At 45.8% G+C, this 13,285-nt stretch overlaps 1 protein-coding gene across 1 annotated transcript in view; it reads right to left on the reverse strand.

Moving 5' to 3' along the window:
• Positions 1 to 4,989: 4,989 nt before the first annotated feature.
• Positions 4,990 to 13,285, reverse strand: part of SLC27A5 (solute carrier family 27 member 5) — a 52,596-nt gene continuing 44,300 nt past the window's right edge. Inside the window, exon 11 of the mRNA XM_085551374.1 lies at positions 4,990 to 6,498. Coding sequence (XP_085407500.1) covers positions 6,322 to 6,498 — 177 coding nt within the window. The 3' untranslated portion in view covers positions 4,990 to 6,321. The remainder of the gene's footprint in view (positions 6,499 to 13,285) is intronic.

Below are 13,285 nucleotides of genomic sequence, written 5' to 3' on the forward strand. Positions count from 1 at the left end.
GAGACCCCAAAACCCCATAAAGGACCCCATTAAGGCCTCATCCATCCCTATTCATCTCTATGGGGTCGTTTCCAACCCCATAATCTCCAACTGACCCCATAATCTCCCCATCCGACCCCATAATCTCCATCCGACCCCATAATCTCCATCCAACCCCATAATCTCCATCCGACCCCATAATCTCCATCTGACCCCATAATCTCCATCCAACCCCATAATCTCCATCCGACCCCATAATCTCCATCCGACCCCATAATCTCCATCTGACCCCATAATCTCCCCATCCGACCCCATAATCTCCATCCGACCCCATAATCTCCATCCAACCCCATAATCTCCATCCGACCCCATAATCTCCCCATCCGACCCCATAAGCTCCATCCAACCCCATAATCTCCCCATCCAACCCCATAATCCCCATCCGACCCCATAATCTCCATCCAACCCCATAATCTCCATCCGACCCCATAATCTCCATCCAACCCCATAATCTCCATCCAACCCCATAATCTCCATCCGACCCCATAATCTCCATCCAACCCCATAATCTCCATCCGACCCCATAATCTCCCCATCCGACCCCATAATCTCCATCCGACCCCATAATCTCCCCATCCAACCCCATAATCTCCCCATCCGACCCCATAATCTCCATCCCACCCCATAATCTCCATCCGACCCCATAATCTCCATCCGACCCCATAATCTCCATCCGACCCCATAATCTCCATCCGACCCCATAATCTCCATCCAACCCCATAATCAGTTTTGGGTCTGATTTGGGTTGAAATCAGTGAGTTTTGGGGCTGATTTGGGTGGAAATAAACGAATTTTGGGGCTGATTTGGGTGAAATCAGTGAATTCTGGTGCTGATTTGGGTAGAAATCAGTGAGTTTGTGGCTGATTTGGATGGGAATCAGTGAGTTTTGGGGCTGATTTGGGTGAAATCAGTGAATTTTGGGGCTGATTTGGGTGGAAATCAGTGAGTTTTGAGGCTGATTTGTGTGGAAATCAGTGAGTTTTGGGGCTGATTTGGGTGGAAATCAGTGAGTTTTGGGGTTGATTTGGGTGGAAATCAGTGAGTTTTGGGGTTGATTTGAGTGGAAATAAACGAATTTTGGGGCTGATTTGGGTGGAAATCAGTGAGTTTGGGGCTGATTTGGGCGAAAATCAGTGAGTTTTGGAGCTGATTTGGGTGGAAATCATTGATTTGGGAGCTGATTTGGGTAGAAACCATTGAGTTTTGGTGCTGATTTGGGTGGAAATCAGTGAGTTTTGAGGCTGATTTGGGTGGAAATCAGTGAATTTTGGTGCTGATTTGGGTTGCAATCAGTGAGATTTGGAGCTGATTTGGGTAGAAATCAGTGAGTTTTGGGGCTGATTTGGGTGGAAATCAGTGAGTTTTGTGGCTGATTTGGGTGGAAATCAGTGAGTTTTGGAGCTGATTTGGGTGGAAATCAGTGAGTTTGGGGCTGATTTGGGTGGAAATCAGTGAGTTTTGGTCTGATTTGGATGGAAATAAACGAGTTTTGGGGCTGATTTGGGTGGAAATCAGTGAGTTTTGTAGCTGATTTGGGTGGAAATCAGTGAGTTTTGGGGCTGATTTGGGTTGAAATCAGTGTGTTTTGAGGCTGATTTGGGTTGAAATCAGTGAATTTTGGGGCTGATTTGAGTTGAAATCAGTGAGTTTTGGGGCTGATTTGGGTGGAAATCAGTGAGTTTAGGGACTGATTTGGGTGGAAATCAGTGAATTTTGGGACTGATTTGGGTGAAATCAGTGAGTTTTGAGCTGATTTGGGTGGAAATCAGTGAGTTTTGGGACTGATTTGGGTGAAATCAGTGAGATTTGGGGTTGATTTGGGTGGAAATCAGTGAGATTTGGGGCTGGTTTGGGTGGAAATAAACGAAATGTGGGGCTGATTTGGGGAGAAATCAGTGAGTTTTGGTCTGATTTGGGTTGAAATCAGTGAGTTTTGGGGCTGATTTGGGTGGAAATCAGTGAGATTTGGGGCTGATTTGGGTTGAAATCAGTGACTTTTGGGGCTGATTTGGGTGGAAATCAGTGAGATTTGGGGCTGATTTGGGTGGAAATCAGTGAGTTTTGGAGCTGATTTGGGTGGAAATAAACGAATTTTGGGGCTGATTTGGGTGAAATCAGTGAGTTTTGGGGCTGATTTGGGTGGAAATCAGTGTTTTGTAGCTGATTTGGGTGGAAATCTGAGATTTGAGGCTGATTTGGGTGGAAATCAGTGAGTTTTGGGGCTGATTTGGGTAGAAATCAGTGAATTTTGGGGCTGATTTTGGTGGAAATCAGTGAGTGTTGGTGCTGATTTGGGTGGAAATCAGTGAATTTTGGGGCTGATTTGGGTGGAAATCAGTGAGTTTTGGGGCTGATTTGGTTTAAATCAGTGAGTTTTGGGGCTGATTTGGGTGGAAATAAACGAGTTTTGGGGCTGATTTGGGTGGAAATCAGTGAGTTTGGGGCTGATTTGGGTTGAAATTAGTGAATTTGGGGCCTGATTTGGGTTGAAATCAGTGAGTTTTGGGGCTGATTTGGGTGGAAATCAGTGTGTTTTGAGGCTGATTTGGGTGGAAATCAGTGAGTTTTGGGGCTGATTTGAGTAGAAATCAGTGAATTTTGGGGCTGATTTGGGTGGAAAACGAATTTTGGGGCTGATTTGGGTAGAAATCAGTGAGTTTTGGGGCTGATTTGGGTGGAAATCAGTGAGTTTTGAGGCTGAATTGGGTAGAAATCAGTGAGTTTTGGGCTGATTTGGGTGGAAATCAGTGAGTTTTGAGGCTGATTTGGGTGAAATCAGTGAGTTTTGGGGCTGATTTGGGTTGAAATCAGTGTGTTTTGAGGCTGATTTGGGTTGAAATCAGTGAATTTTGGGGCTGATTTGAGTTGAAATCAGTGAGTTTTGGGGCTGATTTGGGTGGAAATCAGTGAGTTTAGGGACTGATTTGGGTGGAAATCAGTGAATTTTGGGACTGATTTGGGTGAAATCAGTGAGTTTTGAGCTGATTTGGGTGGAAATCAGTGAGTTTTGGGACTGATTTGGGTGAAATCAGTGAGATTTGGGGTTGATTTGGGTGGAAATCAGTGAGATTTGGGGCTGGTTTGGGTGGAAATAAACGAAATGTGGGGCTGATTTGGGGAGAAATCAGTGAGTTTTGGTCTGATTTGGGTTGAAATCAGTGAGTTTTGGGGCTGATTTGGGTGGAAATCAGTGAGATTTGGGGCTGATTTGGGTTGAAATCAGTGACTTTTGGGGCTGATTTGGGTGGAAATCAGTGAGATTTGGGGCTGATTTGGGTGGAAATCAGTGAGTTTTGGAGCTGATTTGGGTGGAAATAAACGAATTTTGGGGCTGATTTGGGTGAAATCAGTGAGTTTTGGGGCTGATTTGGGTGGAAATCAGTGTTTTGTAGCTGATTTGGGTGGAAATCTGAGATTTGAGGCTGATTTGGGTGGAAATCAGTGAGTTTTGGGGCTGATTTGGGTAGAAATCAGTGAATTTTGGGGCTGATTTTGGTGGAAATCAGTGAGTGTTGGTGCTGATTTGGGTGGAAATCAGTGAATTTTGGGGCTGATTTGGGTGGAAATCAGTGAGTTTTGGGGCTGATTTGGTTTAAATCAGTGAGTTTTGGGGCTGATTTGGGTGGAAATAAACGAGTTTTGGGGCTGATTTGGGTGGAAATCAGTGAGTTTGGGGCTGATTTGGGTTGAAATTAGTGAATTTGGGGCCTGATTTGGGTTGAAATCAGTGAGTTTTGGGGCTGATTTGGGTGGAAATCAGTGTGTTTTGAGGCTGATTTGGGTGGAAATCAGTGAGTTTTGGGGCTGATTTGAGTAGAAATCAGTGAATTTTGGGGCTGATTTGGGTGGAAAACGAATTTTGGGGCTGATTTGGGTAGAAATCAGTGAGTTTTGGGGCTGATTTGGGTGGAAATCAGTGAGTTTTGAGGCTGAATTGGGTAGAAATCAGTGAGTTTTGGGCTGATTTGGGTGGAAATCAGTGAGTTTTGAGGCTGATTTGGGTGAAATCAGTGAGTTTTGGGGCTGATTTGGGTGGAAATCAGTGAGTTTTGGAGCTGATTTGGGTGGAAATCAGTGAGTTTGGGGCTGATTTGGGTGGAAATCAGTGAGTTTGGGGCTGATTTGGGTGGAAATAAACGAGTTTTGGGGCTGATTTGGGTGGAAATCAGTGAGTTTTGGGGCTGATTTGGGTGGAAATCAGTGAGTTTTGGGCTCATTTGGGTGGAAATCAGTGAGTTTTGAGGCTGATTTGGGGGGAAATCAGTGAGTTTGAGGCTGATTTCGGTGAAAATCAGTGAATTTTGGGGCTGATTTGGGTGTATATCGATGAGTTTGGGGGCTGATTTGGGTGGAAATCAGTGAGTTTTGGGCTGATTTGGGTTGAAATCAGTGAGTTTTGAGGCTGATTTGGGTGGAAATCATGGAGATTTGGGGCTGATTTGGGTGGAAATCAGTGAGTTTTGGGGCTGATTTGGGTTGAAATCAGTGAGTTTTGAGGCTGATTTGGGTGGAAATCAGTGAGTTTTGGGGCTGATTTGGGTAGAAATCAGTGAGTTTTGGCACTGGTTTTGGGTGGAAATCAGTCAGTTTTGGGGCTGATTTGGGTGGAAATCAGTGAGTTTTGGGGCTGATTTGGGTGGAAATCAGTGAGTTTTTGGGCTGATTTGGGTAGAAATCAGTGAATTTTGGGGCTGATTTGGGTGGAAATCAGTGAGTTTTGGGCTGATTTGGGTGGAAATAAACGAGTTTTGGCGCTGATTTGGGTGGAAATCAGTGAGTTTTGGAGCTGAATTGGGTGGAAATCAGTGAGTTTTGGAGCTGATTTGGGTGGAAATCAGTGAGTTTTGTGCTGATTTGGGTAGAAATCAGTGAGATTTGGGGCTGATTTGGGTAGAAATCAGTGAGATTTGGGGCCACATCTCCCCCCACGTCACACAAACGGAGCCCAATTAAACCTTAATTCAAAGCCTTTTAATTAATTACTGTATGCAAATGAGGGCCCGGACCAGCCCATCTCCCTCATAGGTGTGTGAATGATCAAACATGGTGGAGCTCTTCCTATTGGCTGATGCTGCAGCGGTCTCTCTTCCTATTGGCTGAAGCTCCAGAGCTCTCCTCCTATAGGCCGAAGCTGCAGAGCTCTCTTCCTATTGGCTGAAGCTCCAGAGCTCTTCCTATTGGCTGATGCTGCAGAGCTCTCCCCCTATAGGCTGACGCTCCAGAGCTCTCCTCCTATAGGTCGAAGCTCCAGAGCTCTCCTCCTATTGGCTGAAGCTCCAGAGCTCTCTTCCTATAGGCTGATGCTGCAGAGCTCTCTTCCTATAGGCTGAATCTCCAGAGCTCTCCTCCTATAGGCTGATGCTCCACAACTCGCTTCCTATAGGCTGAAGCTCCAGAGCTCTCTTCCTATTGGCTGATGCTCCAGAGCTCTCTTCCTATAGGCTGAAGCTCCAGAGCTCTCTTCCTATTGGCTGATGCTCCAGAGCTCTCTTCCTATAGGCTGATGCTCCAGAGCTCTCCTCCTATTGGCTGAAGCTCCAGAGCTCTCTTCCTATAGGCTGAAGCTGCAGAGCTCTCTTCCTATAGGCTGAAGCTCCAGAGCTCTCTTCCTATAGGCCGAAGCTCCAGAGCTCGCTTCCTATAGGCCGAAGCTGCAGAGCTCTCCTCCTATTGGTGGGCACTCCACAGCTCTCTTCCTATAGGCCGAAGCTCCAGAGCTCTCCTCCTATAGGCTGAAGCTCCAGAGCTCTCCCCCTATAGGCTGAAGCTCCAGAGCTCTCTTCCTATAGGCCGAAGCTTCAGAGCTCTCTTCCTATTGGCTGATGCTCCAGAGCTCTCTTCCTATAGACTGAAGCTCCAGAGCTCTCCTCCTATAGGCTGATGCTCTCCTCCTATTGCTCTCCTCCTATAGGCCGAAGCTCCAGAGCTCTCTTCCTATTGGCTGAAGCTCCAGAACTCTCTTCCTATAGGCTGACGCTCCAGAGCTCTCCTCCTATAGGCTGAAGCTCCACAGCTCTCTTCCAATTGGCTGATGCTCCAGAGCTGTTCCTATAGGCCGAAGCTCCAGAGCTCTTTTCCTATAGGCTGATGCTTCAGAGCTCTCCTCCTATTGGCTGATGCTGCAGAGCTCTCATCCTATAGGCCGAAGCTCCAGAGCTCTTCCTATAGGCCGATGCTCCAGAGCTCCCCTATAGGCCGTCCCTCCATCTCTCTCTCCTCCTATTGGCCGACCCTCCATCTCTCTCTCCTCCTATTGGCCGACCCTGCATCTCTCTGTGTCCCTATAGGCTGAGGCTGCCCCGCAGGATGTCGCTGTAGCGCTGCTCGTCCAATGGCAGGTAAGATCTGGAGGTGTCATGGCGGACGTACAGCGGGTCCGGGACCAGAGCGGGATCGAAGCCCTGAGACACCAGGTTCAGTTTGCACTGCTTGAATGTGCCAGTCACCTCTATGGAGTCCTATAGGGGATATAGGGTCAGTTATAGGGTCAGTTATAGGGTCGGTTATAGGGTCAGTTATAGGGTCGGTTATAGGGTCAGTTATAGGGTCAGTTATAGGGTCAGTTATAGGGTCGGTTATAGGGTCAGTTATTGGGTAAGTTATAGGGTCAGTTATAGGGTCGGTTATAGGGTCAGTTATAGGGTCGATTATAGGGTCAGTTATAGGGTCAGTTATAGGGTCGGTTATAGGGTCGGATATAGGGTCGGTTATAGGGTCAGTTATAGGGTCGGTTATAGGGTCGGTTATAGGGTCGGTTATAGGGTCAGTTATAGGGTCGGTTATAGGGTCGGTTATAGTGTCCGTTATAGGGTCGGTTATAGGGTCAGTTATAGGGTCAGTTATAGGGTCGGTTATAGGGTCGGTTATAGGGTCAGTTATAGGGTCGGTTATAGGGTCGGTTATAGGGTCAGTTATAGGGTCAGTTATAGGGTCGGTTATAGGGTCAGTTATAGGGTCAGTTATAGGGTCGGTTATAGGGTCAGTTATAGGGTCGCTTATAGGGTCAGTTATAGGGTCGGTTATAGGGTCGGTTATAGGGTCAGTTATAGGGTCAGTTATAGGGTCGGTTATAGGGTCGGTTATAGGGTCGGATATAGGGTCGGTTATAGGGTCAGTTATAGGGTCAGTTATAGGGTCGGTTATAGGGTCGGTTATAGGGTCGGATATAGGGTCGGTTATAGGGTCAGTTATAGGGTCAGTTATAGGGTCGGTTATAGGGTCGGTTATAGGGTCGGTTATAGGGTCAGTTATAGGGTCAGTTATAGGGTCGGATATAGGGTCGGTTATAGGGTCAGTTATAGGGTCGGTTATAGGGTCGGTTATAGGGTCGGTTATAGGGTCAGTTATAGGGTCGGTTATAGGGTCGGTTATAGTGTCCGTTATAGGGTCGGTTATAGGGTCAGTTATAGGGTCAGTTATAGGGTCGGTTATAGGGTCGGTTATAGGGTCAGATATAGGGTCAGTTATAGGGTCGGTTATAGGGTCGGTTATAGGGTCAGTTATAGGGTCAGTTATAGGGTCGGTTATAGGGTCAGTTATAGGGTCGGTTATAGGGTCGGTTATAGGGTCAGTTATAGGGTCGTTTATAGGGTCAGTTATAGGGTCGGTTATAGGGTCAGTTATAGGGTCAGTTATAGGGTCGTTTATAGGGTCAGTTATAGGGTTGGTTATAGGGTCAGTTATAGGGTCGGTTATAGGGTCGGTTATAGGGTCGGTTATAGGGTCACTTATAGGGTCGGTTATAGGGTCGGTTATAGGGTCAGTTATAGGGTCAGTTATAGGGTCGGTTATAGGGTCAGTTATAGGGTCGTTTATAGGGTCAGTTATAGGGTCGGTTATAGGGTCGGTTATAGGGTCAGTTATAGGGTCAGTTATAGGGTCGGTTATAGGGTCAGTTATAGGGTCGGATATAGGGTCGGTTATAGGGTCGGTTATAGGGTCAGTTATAGGGTCGGTTATAGGGTCAGTTATAGGGTCGGTTATAGGGTCGGTTATAGGGTCAGTTATAGGGTCAGTTATAGGGTCAGTTATAGGGTCAGTTATAGGGTCGGTTATAGGGTCAGTTATAGGGTCGGTTATAGGGTCAGTTATAGGGTCGGTTATAGGGGTCGGTTATAGGGTCGGTTATAGGGTCGGTTATAGGGTCAGTTATAGGGTCAGTTATAGGGTCGGTTATAGGGTCAGTTATAGGGTCAGTTATAGGGTCAGATATAGGGTCGGTTATAGGGTCGGTTATCGGGTCGGTTATCGGGTCAGTTATAGGGTCAGTTATAGGGTCGGTTATAGGGTCAGTTATAGGGTCGGTTATAGGGTCAGTTATAGGGTCAGTTATAGGGTCGGTTATAGGGTCGGTTATAGGGTCGGTTATAGGGTCAGTTATAGGGTCGGTTATAGGGTCGGTTATAGGGTCAGTTATTGGGTCGGTTATAGGGTCGGTTATAGGGTCCGTTATAGGGTCGGTTATAGGGTCGGTTATAGGGTCAGTTATAGGGTCAGTTATAGGGTCGGTTATAGGGTCGGTTATAGGGTCGGTTATGGGGTCGGATATAGGGTCAGTTATAGGGTCGGTTATAGGGTCAGTTATAGGGTCAGTTATAGGGTCAGTTATAGGGTCGGTTATAGGGTCAGTTATAGGGTCGGATATAGGGTCAGTTATAGGGTCAGTTATAGGGTCGGTTATAGGGTCAGTTATAGGGTCGGTTATAGGGTCGGTTATAGGGTCAGTTATAGGGTCCGTTATAGGGTCGGATATAGGGTCAGTTATAGGGTCGGATATAGGGTCAGTTATAGGGTCAGTTATAGGGTCGGTTATAGGGTCGGTTATAGGGTCAGTTATAAGGTCGGTTATAGGGTCGGTTATAGGGTCAGTTATAGGGTCGGTTATAGGGTCTGTTATAGGGTCGGTTATAGGGTCGGTTATAGGGTCAGTTATAGGGTCGGTTATAGGGTCCGTTATAGGGTCGGTTATAGGGTCGGTTATAGGGTCAGTTATAGGGTCAGTTATAGGGTCGGTTATAGGGTCGGTTATAGGGTCGGTTATAGGGTCGGATATAGGGTCAGTTATAGGGTCGGTTATAGGGTCAGTTATAGGGTCAGTTATAGGGTCAGTTATAGGGTCGGATATAGGGTCAGTTATAGGGTCAGTTATAGGGTCGGTTATAGGGTCGGTTATAGGGTCAGTTATAGGGTCGGTTATAGGGTCGGTTATAGGGTCAGTTATAGGGTCGGTTATAGGGTCGGTTATAAGGTCGGTTATAGGGTCGGTTATAGGGTCAGTTATAGGGTCAGTTATAGGGTCTGTTATAGGGTCGGTTATAGGGTCGGTTATAGGGTCAGTTATAGGGTCAGTTATAGGGTCGGTTATAGGGTCAGTTATAGGGTCAGTTATAGGGTCAGTTATAGGGTCGGTTATAGGGTCAGTTATAGGGTCGGTTATAGGGTCGGTTATAGGGTCAGTTATAGGGTCCGTTATAGGGTCGGATATAGGGTCAGTTATAGGGTCGGATATAGGGTCAGTTATAGGGTCAGTTATAGGGTCGGTTATAGGGTCGGTTATAGGGTCAGTTATAAGGTCGGTTATAGGGTCGGTTATAGGGTCAGTTATAGGGTCGGTTATAGGGTCTGTTATAGGGTCGGTTATAGGGTCGGTTATAGGGTCAGTTATAGGGTCGGTTATAGGGTCCGTTATAGGGTCGGTTATAGGGTCGGTTATAGGGTCAGTTATAGGGTCAGTTATAGGGTCGGTTATAGGGTCGGTTATAGGGTCGGTTATAGGGTCGGATATAGGGTCAGTTATAGGGTCGGTTATAGGGTCAGTTATAGGGTCAGTTATAGGGTCAGTTATAGGGTCGGATATAGGGTCAGTTATAGGGTCAGTTATAGGGTCGGTTATAGGGTCGGTTATAGGGTCAGTTATAGGGTCGGTTATAGGGTCGGTTATAGGGTCAGTTATAGGGTCGGTTATAGGGTCGGTTATAAGGTCGGTTATAGGGTCGGTTATAGGGTCAGTTATAGGGTCAGTTATAGGGTCTGTTATAGGGTCGGTTATAGGGTCGGTTATAGGGTCAGTTATAGGGTCAGTTATAGGGTCGGTTATAGGGTCAGTTATAGGGTCAGTTATAGGGTCGGTTATAGGGTCGGTTATAGGGTCAGTTATAGGATCGGTTATAGGGTCAGTTATAGGGTCGGTTATAGGGTCAGTTATAGGATCGGTTATAGGGTCAGTTATAGGGTCGGTTATAGGGTCAGTTATAGGATCGGTTATAGGGTCAGTTATAGGATCGGTTATAGGGTCAGTTATAGGGTCGGTTATAGGATCGGTTATAGGGTCAGAGATGTTATATGGGGTTAATGGGGTCAGAGACACTATATGGGGTCAATGGGGGGATACGGGGTCAGATATAGGGTCTGAGACAGTATATGGGGTCAGATATGGGGTCAGAGACAGTATATGGGGTCAGATATGGGGTCAGATATAGGGTCTGAGACAGTATATGGGGTCAGATATGGGGTCTGAGACAGTATATGGGGTCAGATATGGCGTCAGAGACAGTATATGGGGTCAGATACGGGGTCAGATATAGGGTCTGAGACAGTATATGGGGGCAATATGGGATCTATATGGGGTCAGAGACGTTATATGGGGTTAATGGGGGATATATGGGGCCTGATATGGGGTCAGAGACAGTATATGGGGTCAATGGGGTCAGAGACAGTATATGGGGTCAGTGGGGGGGTATGGGGTCAGATATGGGGTCAGAGACAGTATATGGGGTCAGAGACATTATATGGGGTCAATGGGGGGTATGGGGTCAAATATAGGGCCAGAGACAGTATATGGGGTGAGATATAGGGTCAGTGGGGGTATATGGGGTCAATATGGGATCTATATGGGGTCAGAGATGTTATATGGGGTCAATGAGGGGATATGGGGTCAGAGATGTTATATGGGATCGATATGGGGTCAATATGGGATCAATATGGGGTCAGAGACATTATATGGGGTCAGAGACATTATATGGGGACAATGGGGGGATATGGTGTCAGAGATGTTATATGGGATCAATATGGGGTCAATATGGGAACTATATGGGGTCAGAGACATTATATGGGGTCAGAGACAGTATATGGGGTCAATATGGGATCAATATGGGGTCAGAGATGTTGTATGGGATCAATATGGGATCAATATGGGATCAGAGACATTATATAGGGTCAGAGACATTATATGGGATTGATATGGGATCCTGGACATCAGTATGGGATCAATATGGGATCTATATGGGATCAATATGGGATCTATATGGGGTCAGAGACAGTATATGGGGTCAGAGACATTATATGGGGTCAGAGACATTATATGGGATCAATGAGACCAATGGGATCAATGGGATGTCAGAGACATCAGTATGGGATCGATACGGGGTCAGAGACATTATATGGGATCATGGACGTCAATATGGGATCATGGATCAATATGGGATCATGGACATCAGTATGGAATCAATGGGATCAATACGGGATCAATACAGGGTCAGAGACATTATACGGGGTCAGAGACGTCAGTATGGGATCAATATGGGGTCAGAGGCATTATATGGGATCATGGACATCAATATGGGATCAATATGGGGTCAGAGGGAGATATAGGGTCAGAGACATTATATAGGATCTATATGAGATCATGGACATCGATATGGGATCGATGACATCGATATGGGATCATGGACATCAATATGGGATCAGAGATATCAATATGGGATCAATATGGGATCGTGGACATCGATATTGGATCAATATGGGATCATGGATCAATATGGGATCATGGACATCAATATGGGATCAGTGGGGTCAGAGACATTCTATGGGATCAATATGGGATCGTGGACATCAATATGGGATCAATATGGGATCATGGATCAATATGGGATCATGGATCAATATGGGATCATGGACATCGATATGGGATCATGGACGTCAATATGGGATCAATATGGGATCAGAGACATTATTGGGATCAATGGGATCAATATGAGATCATGGACATCAATATGGGATCAATAGGGTCAGAGACATTATATGGGATCAATATGGGGTCATGGATGTTAATATGGGATCATGGACATTAATATGGGATCAATATGGGGTCAGAGACATTATATGGGATCAATGACATCGATATGGGATCATGGACATCAATATGTGATCAATGGGATCAGAGACATTCTATGGGATCAATATGGGATCGGGGACATCGATATGGGATCAATATGGGATCATGGATCAATATGAGATCGTGGACATCAACATGGGATCATGGACGTCAATATGGGATCAGAGACATTATATGGGATCTATGGGATCAATATGGGATCATGGACATCAATATGGGATCAATGAGATCAAAGACATTATATGGGATCAATATGGGATCGTGGACGTCAATATGGGATCAGTGGGATCAGAGATATTCTATGGGATCAATATGGGATCGTGGACATCAATATGGGATCAATGGGATCAATATGGGATAAGGACATCAACATGGGATCATGGATGTCAATATGGGATCAGAGACATTATTGGGATCAATGGGATCAATATGGGATCATGGACATCAATATGGGATCAATATGGTGTCAGAGACATTGTATGGGATCAATGGGATCAATATGGGATCATGGATGTTAATATGGGATCATGGACGTCAATATAGGATCAATATGGGATCAGAGACATTATATGGGATCATGGACATCAATATGGGATCAATGGCATCAAAGACATTATATGGGATCAATATGGGATCATGGATCAATATGGGATCATGGACATTAATATGGGATCATGGACGTCCATATGGGATCAATATGGGGTCAGAGACATTCTATGGGATCAATATGGGATCATGGACATTAATATGGGATCATGGATGTCCATATGGGATCGATATGGGGTCAGAGACATTATACGGGATCAATGGGATCAATATGGGATCATGGACGTCAATATGGGATTAAATATGGGGTCAGAGACATTATATGGGATCAATATGGGATCATGGACGTCAATATAGTGTCAATATGGGGTCAGAGGCATTATATGGGATCAATATGGGATCATGGATGTCCATATGGGATCAATATGGGGTCAGAGACATTCTATGGGATCAATGGGATCAATATGGGATCAATGGGATCAATATGGGATCATGGACGTCCATATGGGATCAATATGGGGTCAGAG

This window comes from Coturnix japonica, chromosome 6, assembly GCF_054131305.1.
Source record: "Coturnix japonica strain WE chromosome 6, WE-NBRP24, whole genome shotgun sequence".
Classification (NCBI taxonomy): Eukaryota; Metazoa; Chordata; class Aves; order Galliformes; family Phasianidae; genus Coturnix; species Coturnix japonica.